The sequence below is a fragment of the Salvia hispanica genome, chromosome 4 (assembly GCF_023119035.1).
Source record: "Salvia hispanica cultivar TCC Black 2014 chromosome 4, UniMelb_Shisp_WGS_1.0, whole genome shotgun sequence".
NCBI classification, from domain to species: domain Eukaryota; kingdom Viridiplantae; phylum Streptophyta; class Magnoliopsida; order Lamiales; family Lamiaceae; genus Salvia; species Salvia hispanica.
Window position 1 is genome coordinate 996,743 of NC_062968.1, and position 15,915 is coordinate 1,012,657.

Sequence of the window (15,915 nt, forward strand, 5' to 3'; positions counted from 1 at the left end):
TTTTGGGCATAACATTTTAGGAAGTGCAGTAGAGTAAAAGAAAATAAAGTAGAAGAGTAAAAAAAACAGTGGATGTTTGAATCAAGAACTCATAATTTAAGTGAGCGTTTTGTCTTTGCAAGTCCATAAATTGGAAAAAGATTCGACCGTGAATGTCTTTTGCATAGACCCTTATTCATGTTTGAGAACAAGTAAAAGTGAAAGTGATAATCAAAATGAAAATGACAATAAGGTGGAGAAGATAGAGATTGGGGTCATGTAAATTAAAGGCTCGACTAAAACTATAATTAGGAAAGTTTGAGATTAATATTCATATTTTTGTCTAATTCGAATTAATCCAAAAATCCAAATTTCAAATTTTGCATTATTTTATTAAATAAGGTTGTACATTGAAAGACGCATGAAGGTCATGTGTCTTTTAATAAAACGCATGACTGCAGTGCGTTTCATTAATTTGGTGACGCGTGACCCTCATGCGTCTCTCTCAAAATCGAAATTTAAAAAAAGCCCAGCAGATTGTGGAACTTAAATTTTAGCCCACAAGACTTGTAATTTCTTCCTTTGTATAGTTGTAAATTTATTATTATTATTTTTTAAAAAAAGCCCGTAAATACCACGAATTTTTTTAAAATTTGAATCATAAAATCATTCAATTCTTTTGGAGGGAAAATCAACATCTGAACCAAATACCAATCTGCGACGATGAGAGCTGCCGGCCGCCGCCGCGCGGCGGAATCCCGTCCGCCACCTCCCACGCCCACCAACACAGCAGATCCCTGGCAGTCAATCACCACTCCTGTCAACCGCCGCGAATCCGACGCTAGCTTCTGCAGCAGCCTCCCCTCAATCGCCTCCGCCGGCCGCCCTTCCGCCGCCGCCGCTAACATATCCGACCGAGCTTACCAAATCGCCGCCCTCCGCACCATCAATTCCTACCTCGCCTCTCAATCCGCCCCCTTTTCGCTCAAGCCTCCCTTGCCCTCCGCGAAAGACATCACCGAAACCCTAAAGCTTCTACTGCATCGATTCGGCTTCGCTTCGCAGAAAATCGACGAGGATCTCAGTCACGCGTTGAAATCACTCAAATGCCCCTTGAAATTGAACAAATCGGCGCTCCGCGCCCCAGGTACGCCGCATTCATGGCCCAATTTGCTTGCGGTTATCCACTGGCTTGTTCAATTAGCTCAATACATGGATTCTACACTGAATTCGTCTCCTGAACTTGAGGGTGGAAAGATGTTGATGCACAATGTAGACAGTTATCTGCTCTACATTGCGGGAGATGATGAGGCTATGGATGCTTTGGATTCGGAGTTTGTAAGTGAGCTGGAAGAGTGGAGGAAGAAAGTGGGGGAAAATGCGACGGCTGTTGACGAAAATGCTAACGAACTGGATGCCAAATTGACGAGTTTGAAGAAGGGCCCGAGTCAGAAGGAGGTTTTGGAGCAGGAAAAGGCAGTTGTAGAAAAGGACGTGACGAAGTTCCATGACATGATCGGGCAGCTGGATGCGCATTTGGTGGATGTGCAGAAGAAGCTAGTGGAGAAGGAGAGGGCATTGGAGGCCAAGGTGGAAGAACGGAAGAGGATTTGCGATGAGAATGAGGAGTTGAAGAGGAAGATTGAGGAACAGGGGATTAATATGAGAGATGCTGAGAGAATGAAACGAGAATTACAGGCTGTGGAGCGTAATATAGAGGAGGCCGAGGCTGGGAGAAGTGGCTGGGAGGAGAAGATTTGGGAGCTCGATTCTGAGATAGGGCATAAGTTTAAGGAGCTCGAGCATCTTTTGATGGAATGCAACCAAACTATTAGAAGGTGGTTCTTCTTCTTCTTGTCACTTCCATTAATTACTCGTAAACTGCATAAACTAGTTTCTAGTGCTGTTTTTGTTTGTACATTTACTTTTTATGTATTAAGGGGTTAAGGAAAACTTAACCACCACACTAATTGTGTTCAACTAAGTTGTTGCTATTGGAGGCTGATTAGTACTTGCAGCTCTAGTATAGCAGTTCCTAAGTGTCTTTGGCAGCCCTTTTATATGTGGTGAGGTGATGATCCACTCATGCTTATTGGTGTCTGTAAATTCACATTTTTGTCTCAATGGGTTAAGGGAAACTTGAACCCACTAATTGTGTTCTACAAAGTTGTTGCAGTTGGAGGCTGATTAATATTTGCAGCTCTAGTTTAGTAGTGCCCAAGTGTCTTTGGAAACCCTTTTATATGTGATTAGGTGATGATGCACTCACGCTTATGTGATGTCATGTTTATTTACTCCTGCATATTGTGCAAAAAGTTATTTGCTTTGCGTATGGAGTGACGGCCGAATGCTTGTAAGTTAGCTTAATTTTCTTTTTGGTCATTTGGTGTAATTCTTAGTATAGATTGCCTCTGTCAACTATATAAGATAGCATGATACTACCGGGTGGTAGTTATATATCATCTTTATTGATTCCGAGTAGTGTAGTGTATTCTCAGATAAGATTGCCTCTGTCAACTGTAAAATTCTCTCTAGAAATGTCTTGTTTCATCATATCTCTTGACTCTCTTCTGTATACTCTGCAGTGAAGTTCCACTGTAGTTTTAGATTAAAAGAATGACAGTAATGATCCTTTTCCTGATCCACTGCAACCTTGTAGAAGAGAGGTAGGAAAGACAACTAAACTATAAAATATTTCTCTACTTTTATTTACTGGTAGAAAACTTGTCTATCCATTTATTTTTCCCACCCTAGCAGTTTTGTTTTCTGAAGACTCTGCACAAGTTAAAGTCTAATGACTTTGTCCTCCAGGGGTTAAGTTAGTTTCCTTTAAACTACCATTTGATTCAGCCACCCATTAACTACTATTATCGTTTAAAACTCATTTCCAGGTTGAAGCTTGGAAATGGATTTCAATATCAGCTGCATGCCGACGGGTCCACACCAGCTGAGGTCTTGGGATCAGATTACAAGAGCATACTAAAGCCCGCACTTGTTGCCTTTGCTGAGGAAATAAAAGGGAGTTCAATGGAGAAATTGGAAGAACTGATTTCTCTTCGGCCACGATCAGGTGAAAATGCTGCTAAGCTGGAGGATAAGCGGAATCATATTGCTGTCCTTCAGTCCCACAATGATGAGGTAAACATGTAGATTTGATTTTAACAGTAGCTAATTTGCAATGTTTCTTATGCTCACATCACTTGTTGTCCCAAGAACATGCATGCAAGCTGCTCATTTAGCAACAATTCATCAATTTCCTTTTAAATGAGGGGTACTACAATTATGTATTCAGCACCAGGAATATAGAGCGTGATAAGGTGGTTTAGTCTATGTCCAGTAGCATTGTTGTATTTTTCCCTATGCAACTTGGAATACAACTCAGCTAGTCATGTAACAGGCTTGGTTTAGCTAAGATTGGTCCTGTTTTTGTCATTGTGTTCTACCAAGTGCCAATTTTTACCACAAAAGATTTATGAAAATGACTTAATAGTTTAAAAATATGGTCTTACCATTAATACTAGGTGCATCAAGTTTTCCAAATTATATTAGAACTGAATAATGTGTTTTGGTTTCTAGTTTCTACCTTATTCCTTTAGTTCATGTGAAGTGAGGAAGCTGCTTTATGTGAAGCAGATATAACTTGTAATAGGCTACTACCGCTACTCAGAAATTAGAGGTAAAGATATCAAATGTTTGTGTGGTCCTTACGTGTTGATATAGGTCATCCTATTTATTCGGTTTGATATCCTGGCTAAATCGCGGTTGCCATATTGTGCTTTTTTTGCTTTGCCATATTGTGCTTTTCCTTAGTGTTTTTTCACATAGAATCTTGAAGTTTGCCCAGTTGGCATCCTAATATGTTCAACTGATTGAAGAGTTCAATTTTGATGGTTTACTTCAGGAGCTTTGCTAAATTTTGGTTTATGTAACCTTAAGATGAACATATACTTGCATGTGCTTTGTTATGTATCATAGGTGAGTTTAGTATTGTCATAAAATTATGCTACAGATGTTCATTATAGTCTCCCACTTAGGCCCTTTCAACAGTAATGTTTTCTATTCTTCGGATATTGTGCTATGACATCTAGTGGTGATTTTGATGAAACACCTTCTGGAACACATAGTATCTGAGTATATCTTAATGAATGGTCTGATCATCATCATATAGGTTGAGTCTCAGTTGCACATAGTGACGAAAGAAATGCAAGAGTATATCTCTAGACGTGCAGCAGAAGCCAAAAAGATGGTAGAGGAAGTTGAAACGAAGGCTCAGCACATCTCTGTTGTTGAAAAAGATGCAGCAGAGTTGTTGAAGGTAATCCCAACCTCTTATTACTGCTTCCCTTCACATGAAAGACCATTCTCTTCATTCCTTGTTTTGCTTTGATGAAGAATTCCAAGGCCGGGCTGCACGAAGACACGATTCAAACTGAAGAAGATGTTAAGTTGTGTGCTCGGGAACTCTTTGAATTGATTAATTCAGTTGCAGCATACAAGGAGTACGTAGCCTCGAAAATTGCACGAATGAGGACCGACCTGCTGGAAAGTGCTGGTGCCGTTGCGGATACTTACAAAGGGTACCGTCCGTCACATGGCCACGGTGTTTAGGAGTCGAACAATTGATCCCTAACATAAAAGGTTGGGAACTTCCAACTCACTTGAGTTTCTTAGCTAAAGTGGAGAAATCGTTGTTTATGTTATCTGTTTCTTGTGTGTATATTTGGTTAATAGGAATGAGATCAATGTATTTTCACTTATATTATGTTTCTTTTATTGGGATAATATTAAGATGTCGTCGAGTATGTAATTCATGATTTTGCCAAGTGTTATGTTGTTTTATTATAAAAAATCAGTACTCCCTCCGTCCCTCATAATTTATCACCATTTGATCGGACACGGGTTTTAAGAAATGTAATAGAAAGTGGGTTGAAAAAGTTAGTGGCGAGTAAGTCCTACTTTTATATATTAGTTTTATAATAAAATGTGAGTGAGAATGAGTGAGTGGAATATGAGGTCCACTACCAAAAATGGTAAAAGTGAAAGGTGACAAATTTTTAGAGATGGACGGAAATGGAAATAAGTGACAAATTTACAGGGACGGAGGGAGTATTATATTGTCACAATAGGTAAAGATATATATTTTTAATTATTTGATTGACATGCATATAGTATTATTATTATTAATAATAATTAATAAGTATCGTATTATAAGGTTGATCTGTAGAAGTTTTTGAGAAAAAAAAAATACTTTAATTATTAGAAAAATTACACATAATAATGTAATTCAATCATTAAATTTATTGATAAAGTACATAATTAATCAAGCACTTTTAGAATTTACAATTTTTTTTACTATTTTCAATTTGTGTGGAATTATTTTTCTAATGTATATTGTGATCTAAATAGATGAATTTCTTATAGAAGATTAGCATTCATTCTTCAAAAATTTATTTAATCCATAAATTTCATATCTGTTCTACCACATCCTACAATCGAGGATAAGATTCTTTTCACACAACTCCATAACAACCGGCCTATTTAAAAGATAACATACTCGTTGACCACGTCCATATTCTAACATACTCGTTGATCTCGATCGCGTTGCTTACAACTGATCGACAACTCATTATCCAGATCACCACTTTATCTTTAATCGTAAAAAATTACGAATTTGTGGCCATTGAAAATAATCACAATGTTAGTCGTAGAAAATACCACTCCTACTACTTACTCCCTCCGTCACAGATAATTCGACTCAGTATTTCATATTGGGCCGTCTCACATAATTTATCCCATTTCACTTTTACCATTTTTGATAGTGGACCACATATTCCACTAACTCATTCCTACTCACATTTTATTATAAAACTAATACTTTAAAAGTAGGACCCACATCCCACCAACTTTTTCAACTCACTTTCCATTAAATTTCTTAAAACTCGTGTCGGGTCTAAGTGTCCCAAATTATCTGGGACGGAGGGAGTACTTAACAAATTTGCCCGCGATATATATTAATATAAAAATATTGTTCAGTTTATAGTTAATATATGAAATAAATACATAGTTACAATACTAATAAAACTCTATGTTAATATAAAAAAAATTAAAGAATTTACCGCTGCGTAGATATAGGAGAATGACATAATAATAATAAAATATTGAAGAAAAATAGGGCTATAAAAACAGACTCTCCCTCACACCAACACGCACACACATACAAAAACTTCCTGCAAATACAGGCGCATATACATACAAATTCTCTATCTCTATTCTCCCCTCTCCAAAAACACAAACAAAATCTCCTCACTCGCAACACAATTCACACACACCCCCAGCAAATTCGCGGTTCGTTGATTTCAATCATAGAAATTGGGGTTCAGTCTGTTTATTTAGTCATTGATAGCTACGGACAGTATTTAATTTGATTATTTTGGGGATATTTTTGGGTGTTAGTAGAGTGACGAAACCCTAGGGATTTAGGATTTCGTTACTGGATTTGATGGTGAGGGTTTGAAATTATTACGTTATTCCCTGGGGTTCTGTTTGAGGAATTGCTCTGTTTTTCGAGTGGGGTGGTTTTGATTGGATTATGTTGCTTATGCGTTGTTGTTGTTGAACATTGAGAAGCTCGGGATATCGGCAGTGAATTGCTTGGTGAAATTCGGAATTTTGGATTGTGTGTGTGTGGAGGTGCTGGTAATCGAATTGGAACTCAAATTTCACAATTTATATCGTGTGATTGTCAGTTTTGCTTGGAGAAATTCAGCTGATTGTGTAATTTGGTTGCTGGTGTCGCGGATAACAAGTTGCTAAGCGATGAAATTAGGGTGCTGGTGTGAGAATTGATGGCCTAGTGTCTAGATGTGGTGTGGAAATTAGTTTTAACTCTCGTTAAGCTAGTAAATTTGATCTTTGGTTGTAGTGAAGACACTGATATAATTGAGCTTTTGGGACGCGGCACGTGGCTATTAATCTGAGAAGAACAGTTGCATTTGTTTCTATTTTTTATTTTTATGTGATAATGTTTAGTTATGGAAAGAAGTGAGCCATCGTTAGTACCTGAATGGCTGAAAAATACTGGAAACTCGACTTCTGGAAGCTCTATATCTCATTCAGGTAGTTTTTTTATGTTATTGTATCATACTATCTGATGTTTGTGGCATTTTTCTGAAATGTTTTTTTTCGTGTTGTAGATGATCACCTAGCATCAAGGGCTGCTAGGAATAAGTCCTCTTTGAATGGTAATGGTCATGATCTAGGACGATCTTTTAGTTCTGAAAGAACTACTTTTTCTTCATATTTCCGGCAGAGTTCTAGTAGCAACAGTTCTGGTAATTTTAGATCAAACAATAGTTTTGGGAGGAACCAGCGTGACAGGGACTGGGAGAAGGGCACATATGATTATCGTGACCATGACAATTCATTTTTGGGTGGGCGCCGGCATCGGAAAGTTTCAGATCCACTGGTAGACCCTTCATTAGGTAAATTTGAGAGGGATGGTTTAAGACGTTCTCAGTCCATGATATCTGGGAAGCATGGAGATGCATGGCCGAAAAAAGTTGGTGCTGACTCGGGCAGTGCCAGTGTAAAGATATCGAACGGTTTGCCTACTAAGGGCAGCCCTGTTGTCGGGGTGAGCAAAGTTGCTTTTGAGAGAGATTTTCCATCACTGGGAGTAGATGAAAGAGCAGTCGTGTCAGATATTGGAAGAGTGCCATCTCCTGGTTTAAGTACTGCTATTCAGAGCTTACCTATTGCTACCTCAGCTTCTTTAGGCGGGGAAAAATGGACATCAGCTTTGGCGGAGGTTCCTGTGTTAGTTGAAAGCAATGGAACAGTCGCATCATCTGTGCTCCAAGCAACTGCATCAAGTTCCACATCTTTAGGTTCAACCACCAGTCTCAATATGGCAGAAGCCGTGGCTCTGGGTCCTAGTCGTGCCCAGACTGCCCCACAGGCACGTCCCCTGTCATCCTTCATTAATTCCGATATCCTTTACAGTGTACTTATGCCCGGTATTCATGTTTCAGTTATCTGTTGGAGCTCAGAGACTAGAGGAGCTGGCAATCAAACAATCTAGGCAATTAATTCCAGTGACTCCCTCAATGCCAAAAGCTTTGGTGAGATTTTTATCATCCTTCTTTTTATCACACTTAACGGGAACTGGACATTTCAAATTATATTCATTAACAATACTTTATACAGGCAGTTGTGCCAACATTCTTTATTTCATAATGATGAAGTTTATCTAAGATCCAAGTTGCTAATGCACATGTTTTTTGAGCTTTTGCCTCTTGAGGAGAAATTAGGAAAATATTAGTAATTTGTTTCTAGAAGATGTCTTGGCTGTTTAAATTTTTGTATTGATTTTAATAGAGTTGGTTTTTAGATTCTTCAGTCATTAAGTTTAACACAATCAATCACTAAATCTTTTTATGTTGTAATATCTTTTTGTTACTAATGCCTTGTAAGTAGTAAAAATGCCTTGTTGGGCTATGAATGTCTTAACGTGATCAACTTTTGGTATTCACTTCAACGACTATCGTTGATGTTGAAGGAAACAGATGTGGAGGTCTTGCATTATGACATTTGAGGGTGGAACATAGTATCCTAGAAATACGAATGAATGAACTGATGAACTAGATCGTAATTTTGTGATTTAGTCTAACCATCTTGACTCTCGAGTGGATAAAATCAATGATCATTATATAAAATTGTAAGTTGAGTGTCACTAGTAAGATCTTCAGCACATTTGAATGAAATACAGTACATTTTATTTTCTGGTGTCTGCACTTTGTGAGGCTTTGCTGTGTCATACTTCCAACACATTCATGTTGTGGTACACTTTGGGAGGTGTTTACTTTGAGTGATATGATTGCTTCTAATCCATCATTTACTTTGATGGATTGATTAATTTTAAGCTTCTTTAACCATCTTATCCTTCAAATAGTAGACGCCCTCTATATTGATTGCAAGAAGGATCTTAAACCAATCTGCATGTATTTAACTGCCCATAATGTGTAGTTCACAGTTTATATAAGACCATCTAATACTTCATTGCGAATATGCTACTCATTTTTATCTAAATGTGGCTCTAGGTGCTGAATTTTTCTGACAAACCGAAGAGCAAAGTGGGTATTCAGCAGCATTCCATCTCCTCATCACTTCCTGTAAATCAGTCTCCTCGAGGTGGACCAGTGAAGGGTGATTTTTCAAAAGCATCTAATGTTGGAAAGCTCCAAGTTCTTAAGCCAGTCCGGGAAAAGAATGGTGTCAGCCCTGTTGTAAAGGACAACTTGAGCCCAACAAGTAGTAGCTCTGTTGCTGCTTCTCCATCTGTTTCTGGTTCTGGTTCTTCAGTAACCAAGGTCCCCCCTAATAGTGCAGTTCCTGACCGTAAGCCTGTGTTAACTTTGCTGGAGAAGCGACCTACCTCTCAAGCTCGAAGTCGAAATGATTTTTTTAATCTAATGAGAAAGAAGTCTATGGTGAACCCTGCACCTGCTGATTCAGCTACTGAAAATGCCTCTTCTGACTTGGACACTGGCTCATCCACGTCACCATCATTTTCTGATAAGAATGCTGAAATGGATGTCATGCCCGCCACGAGTCAGCCCGTGGAAGTGCCATTGAGTTTAGGCCCAAATGTAGACCGTTTGCCTGAGGAGAAACCTGGCTCAATCTGCAATGGTGATGCTTCTGATGTACAAAAGTGTGTGAGCAATGGTAAGAAGCATCCTAGCTCCAACCTTATCCTTCCTGAGGAGGAAGAGGCTGCTTTCCTTCGTTCTCTGGGCTGGGAGGAAAATAACGATGAGGGAGGTCTTACAGTAGAAGAAATCACTGCTTACTACAGGGATTTGACTAAGGTAATTTCGGAATTCAGTCTTATAAATGCTAAATCCTGTGATCTTACTTCTTAGGTTTTACTAAAAACAAGTGTGTTCTTGCTGCAGTACATCAATTCAAACCCGTCCCCTCGAATACTGCAGATTGTACAGCTCCTGACTCCTTTTGACTCGCAACTTGTGGGTATCGATGAAATGAGCTCATCAGATGATATACGTAAACCTTGATTCCGGATATGCTATTTTTGCCAGAGTTTTTTGTTTAGATGAAGAGGTCATCGATGATCCTTACTTATGATCGCCTCCAATGACCGTCTTCCCTCTGGGTTCTGAGATTTGAGTAAAGAGAATAGAAATAGATTTTTATCAAGTTACTCCAAGAGTCTTGACAGTTTTGGGTTCCTTTTATTTTTCCATGAATAGAACAGTTTATGTTTTCTTTTATCTAATCAAAAATGCATAGAAAAGCAAGAATTTACTCATACTTTTCTTTTTCTCCCTTCTTTTTCGTATCATTCAATCTTCTTTTTTAAGTATTAGTAATACTAGTAATTTCTCATTTATCACGTGTTCTTGGTGAGCTTCGTTTGTTGTCTTTCTGAGCTTGTAAATAGGTTGTATGCTATTTGCAAGCGTTGGTTTGATTAAAATTTATTTACACTCATTAGCAGAAATAATGAATCACAAATCAATTAGATCACTTCAACAGTTTACGTCAAACTTAAACTCATTTTGGGTATATGTCATAATAAAAATAGTTTTACTCCAACCATTTATACCAAATTCAAAATTTGCACCATTTTAAAATTTTTGTCTCACAAAATATTTGCATTAACACCATATTTGATATTGTTTAAAAAAAACATAAAAAACGGATTCGAATTTGGTGTATTGTTAGGAAAAAATTTCTATACCAAACTCATTTATAAGGTATAGTTGGAAATGGTCTGAGTCAGAAGATTTCAGTCACCATGTGTCTGTATAGTTGAAACAAGAATAATCACCCAATTCATTTGAACTCTCAAGAGTTTCACACTAAAAATTTGTAATTGAGCTGCTACAATTATGATAAAATAACAACAATTGATAAATTACTCTCTCCTTTCCATTTGACATGACACGTTTTTAGTTCCGATTATTTAGAAAGTAAAATTATAATGTAAATCAGTACGATCCACATATTAGGGCATCCGCAACGCGGCTCGATGCTGTCTCGGTCTTGTCTCGACGAGATGAGACATCTCGTCGCGCGACGCGTCCGGAAGAGGCCGGCCTCGAGCTGGCGAGACGACGCGCGCAGCCACGTGGCGCGCGCTAAGCGATGGCGTGATGCCCACTCGCCGGCCCGCGAGTGGGCGTCGGAATTATGACGTCATAAATTTATTTATTTTTAAAAAAAAATTGTAAATTGTAAATTTTAATTATGTATTTTTTAATTATGTATTTTTTAATTTTTTAGGCCTTTAAATTGTAATTTTTATTTTATTTAATTATATTATTTTTTAATTATGTATTTTTAATTATGTATTTTATAATTTTTTAGGCCTTTAAATTGTGATTTTATTTTATTTAATGAAGTGTGTTTTTATTAATTGAATTCGTTGGAAATAAAAATAAAAAATGAAATTGAATGAATAGTTAAGAGATGGATAAGAGATGGTTAAGAGATGGAGGGATGCAGGGATTGTCTCTTAGTTAAGAGATGAGCTGAAAAATACAGTGGGGTCCATGAATAGTTAAGAGATGAGACGGTTAAGAGACGATAAGAGACAACTTTGCGGATGGCCTTAATGTTTATAACGTAGATGAAATATGAGAGATAAACTTTTGATTTTAGAAACGAGGCTTTGTTTTTGACATCACGGCAAAATGAGATTTATTTTCGTGGACGAAGGAAGAGTATTATATTAATAATAATATTACTAATAATTAAATAGAAAAAAGAATTCCACATTGAGGCTGGTCTGTGAGGGTTTTGCAGTGTCTCTCTCACACACACACGTGATGGCAGGCACGGTGGTGGCCGAGAAGACAGAGGCGGAGCTTCGGAAAGAGATCGACGAACTCCGCCGCCAACAGCGGGAGGTACATCTTTCTATTCACATATACGACCGTATCGATGCGATACACCTGCTCACAGAAACCTAACCACTTCTCCTTCGATCAAAATCTTCGCGCGAAAACCTAATTTTCCTCGGCGCCACAGATCACGGAGCGGCTACGAGATCCCAGGGGCATTCGCCGCGGTGGATTAACGAGCGCCGGACCGCGCAATTTCGCCGCCAATGGCAGCCGTCGGCGTGGCATTGTTCGGCCTGTAAATTTCTCTCTCTTACTCTCTGTCGCTCTCCGTTTATTTTGCCTTAGCTGTTTCACAATCGGCTAAATGTTCATTGCTTAGGCGGAGAGGAATGATGCTGACGACCAGCCTCCAGCAAAAAGGCGACTCTCTTCAGCTGTTGTGAAGGTGAAAATCCTCTGAAATTGCAATTTTAGTGCTTGGTGTTTGAATTCGGATGGGCGACTATTAGCATAAATTGTGTATTTTATTTTCCAATTGTAGGTCGAGGAGGGGGAGATAATCGAGGAAGGTTCTGAAATTGCGACGGCGGTGGAAGAGAAAGAAGTAGCATTTGATGCAGGAGAGGCTGTAAATACCAATGGAAGCCAGGGTGAGAGTAAGCAGTCTAATTGGTCTAAGAGGGATGGTGATCAGCGGGTGACTAAAATGGTATATTAGAACTAGTACAGTACTTTTTTGTTTGAATTTGTGGATTTAATTAGTCTTGTTGTATGCAGTTAATTTCCACAGTGTTCACTTGTGTGTGATTGTTTAGGACTTTGATATCCCTCCTGCTGAGCACGTGCCGAGGGTGTTGCCTAAGGATGAGGACCCTAGTCTGGTGAGTAGGAATAAAAGGATGCTTGGCCAGCTTCTTGGCACGTTAGAGGTATGGTGGTTCTGTTTCTTACTCTCAGTAGTGTTTCGTTTCATGTTTACTTGAAGAGTTGCACGTACCCCATGTTTTTAGTTGCTCATAGTTCTGCTCTTCTCTGGTTGTATTGCTCTGGAGTTTCTATATATTCCAGAGTTTGTTATTTGGTTTCGATCTACCAACAGTGTTGATGCAATATCTTTTTTCGTAGTATGACGGCCATAGATGCCTTTGTTTGTATTCTCTGTATTCTGTCATCATTCTTCAAAAGTTAATTAGCATGCTAACTTAACTAATACCTGAATTGTGATATTCTATTGTTTGATGCACCTTCAGAGGTTCAGGAAAGAGGACGTGCAACGATCAGGCACGGAGGCATACATGAGGAGATCTGATTCTCTGAAAAGGGTGAGATTGATGTTACTTTTGCCTTTGCCTTTTACTTTATGTCTGCTTTCATGCGAATAGTTGTAAGATTACTAGGGTGCATGAGGTTTGCATAGTTACTACTAGTTTATATTGTATATTTTCTTATACTATTAACACAGTGATAAGACACTAATGATCCCTTGAGTTATAAGCACCACTTGGACTTGGATGTATTCGTTTATTACCAATCAATGTGAGCAAACACTTTTACATGGGAAAGGAAAGGGATTTGAAATGTGTTAACCTACTACCACTTTTTAGTAGGTTATTCATTTTTTCTGTGTCTTGAAGAATGTCTGTTAATTGAAGAAAATAAAGAAAGAAGCATATGGTACCTACCTTGCAGATATTTATTTCACCTCTACAGACTAATTTGAATCTACTACATTAAGGAGTTTTTTTTTCTTTTCTTTGTTCACTAACCTTATTGAGAATTGCATAAAACTTCAAATAAAACGCATGTGCTTGTATTGGAAACTAGATATTATTCCTCGTACATTTGACTAAGAATTCATATTCTTTTGTAGGCTGAGCAACGTGCACGTGAAGAGAGTGAAAAACTGAGGCTACAAGAACGTGAACAGATTGCAGAAAAACGGAAAAGAGATTTGGTATGTACACTGCATGCTGATGCTATTTATTCTATGAAGGCTCATGTTCTCCACTGAATAGCTACATGCCATGAGTTCAACTTCTGATTATTGTTATTTCACACTTTGCCCTATTCTATTAAGATTCTAAGAGCACGAATAGCTGCAAAAGCACAGGAAAAGAACATGGAATTGCTGTTTCTTCGGTGGAGTGAGCACCACAAAAAACTTGGAAATTTCATAAGGTATATTATTTCTGAATGAATCTTAGTTGCTTATTTTGCTTTAAGAATCATAAAATTCTAACATGCTTTACTGATACTATTTTACAGGTTATTTCTATTTTCGGTCCAAAAGTGTCCATATTCACAATTTTATTGACATCAAGTTCAAGATAAGTGTTCGTTTATGTGCAGAAAATTGAAGCAGCTTAGTGACCCAAATTTCTGTTTTGGATTTTGGTTCATCCCACAGAATTTCATTTTAATATGTTTCTGACGTTTCTTATTTATTTCTTGTGCTTGTGAATCTTTCAGGACTAAGGCTGAACCTCCGATCTATTACTCGTTTTCCAAACCTCTGGATCAAGATGCAACTTCAACTGAGCAGCAGAAGGAAAAGGTAAGTTCATCTGACCTTGCTCCATGAGGCTAAACCAGAATCATGTTTAACTGAAAAGCGCAGCTCTTTCCTTATTAATCTTCAAACTGGATCTGGAGGGTGTGTGTGGAAGCTTTGTTTCTGGATGTCTATGGGTTAAGTAATGTTTGAAAAACGCAGCCTCCTAATAACTTCCTTTGGTTAGTATTTCTCGAAATGGTTGCCAAAACACTAAAATGTTGCTATAAGCACTGACAAATTGTACGCTGTTCTCGAAAGCAAATAAGCTCTCACTTAAACACTCTATTACTTTTATGTAGAAGTACATACAAACTTTCTTGATGGACAATATGTGGAAGTATATGAAAAATTCACACAAACCATTTATTTCTACTGGATCTTGTCTCAGATGTTTCAAGAGTGGAAATCTGCTAGGAGAGAGGAACTGTCGCAATATCAGAAACAGATTTTGGAGCAGCATCTCGGAAATGTGGACAAGGAACTGGAAAGGTGGCAAAACGGGAGGAAAGGTAGAAGACCGAATAATACTGTGGCTAACTTACAGGAGACAATGGACAAAGAGCTGGAGACCCATCAGCTCGAGCATGGTCCCAAGACTAGAATAATTCCTGGCCAAAGTAATAACGAAGATGAAGATGATGTGGAAGATATAAATGTTGCCGAGGATGATATGATGGATGATGTGCTGGGTGTTGATGATAACGGACGAAGGGCTGATGAAACAGAAAAACTAGAAACAGGTAATAGTCCGCCTGTAGAAAAGAAGGAAGAGTAGATATCTAGAAAAGAAGGAAGAGTAGGTATCCTCGCCGAATTTTCTGCTTGCTTTCATTTTGTTTTCGTATTTTGCCTTCGGTGTTTTATGTTATTAGGATGTTAGGTCAGTTATAATCTGGTGCTTAGGATCCAGTTTCTTTATCTACATTGCTTCATCCATGAAACTTAGAATTAAAAGGTAATTGTACTGAATCTCTAGATTTCATTTTCTGCATTAGAGTTTTCTATAGGTATTTGCATTTGCATCATATTGTGTGGTCATATATCACTGTATTGGTTTCAAAATATTCTTTCTGTGACATACCGAAGATGCAGAACTTTGATTAGTTACTACTCGTATTTGCATTTCCAAATGACTTGAAATGAATTATAATCCATTTAGTTGAAATGCTTCTTATTAGGGGTGGGGAAACGGTTTGGTTAACCGAGAATCGAACCTTATGTTTTCGATTATCGGTTAGCCGAGAACCGAAAAAATAAGGTTAAGGTTCGATCCAGGTTAGTGGGTTCAGGATTTAGGCGGTTCCGGTGCTAACCGAGAACCGAAGAACCGATTAGTGTGTTTAATTTTGATTTTTTATAGATTCATTTTAATTTCATAAACTCAAACTCTATGTCCCCATAATTTGTATGCATTTTAGACAAGAGAATACACAAATTAGAGAGATAACCAATTTTATGACAGCTACTTTGTTTATTAAAATTTAGAACTTAACGTATTAGATAAATATGGAG

The 15,915-nt window shown here is 38.0% G+C and overlaps 3 protein-coding genes across 3 annotated transcripts; all 3 read left to right on the forward strand.

Annotated features, from left to right (window-relative positions):
* The first annotated feature begins 660 nt into the window (after positions 1 to 660).
* On the forward strand, positions 661 to 4,802 carry LOC125219057 (kinetochore protein NDC80 homolog). The gene is made up of 4 exons (XM_048120919.1): positions 661 to 1,817; positions 2,871 to 3,117; positions 4,148 to 4,294; positions 4,372 to 4,802. Exons 1-4 carry the CDS (start codon positions 703 to 705, stop codon positions 4,585 to 4,587), a joined length of 1,725 nt encoding a protein of 574 aa, XP_047976876.1. The 5' UTR covers positions 661 to 702; the 3' UTR covers positions 4,588 to 4,802.
* Positions 4,803 to 6,202: 1,400 nt separating this feature from the next.
* Positions 6,203 to 10,309, forward strand: LOC125223456. The gene is made up of 5 exons (XM_048126617.1): positions 6,203 to 7,095; positions 7,173 to 7,936; positions 8,010 to 8,099; positions 9,078 to 9,848; positions 9,936 to 10,309. Exons 1-5 carry the CDS (start codon positions 7,011 to 7,013, stop codon positions 10,053 to 10,055), a joined length of 1,830 nt encoding a protein of 609 aa, XP_047982574.1. The 5' UTR covers positions 6,203 to 7,010; the 3' UTR covers positions 10,056 to 10,309.
* A 1,471-nt stretch (positions 10,310 to 11,780) lies between these two features.
* Positions 11,781 to 15,428, forward strand: LOC125185142 (pinin-like). Its single transcript, XM_048081634.1, has 10 exons — positions 11,781 to 11,912; positions 12,034 to 12,144; positions 12,229 to 12,294; positions 12,391 to 12,558; positions 12,665 to 12,778; positions 13,100 to 13,171; positions 13,720 to 13,803; positions 13,927 to 14,027; positions 14,319 to 14,403; positions 14,792 to 15,428. The coding sequence occupies exons 1-10, from the start codon at positions 11,832 to 11,834 to the stop codon at positions 15,176 to 15,178; spliced, it is 1,269 nt and encodes a 422-aa protein (XP_047937591.1). The 5' UTR covers positions 11,781 to 11,831; the 3' UTR covers positions 15,179 to 15,428.
* The last annotated feature ends 487 nt before the right edge of the window (positions 15,429 to 15,915 follow it).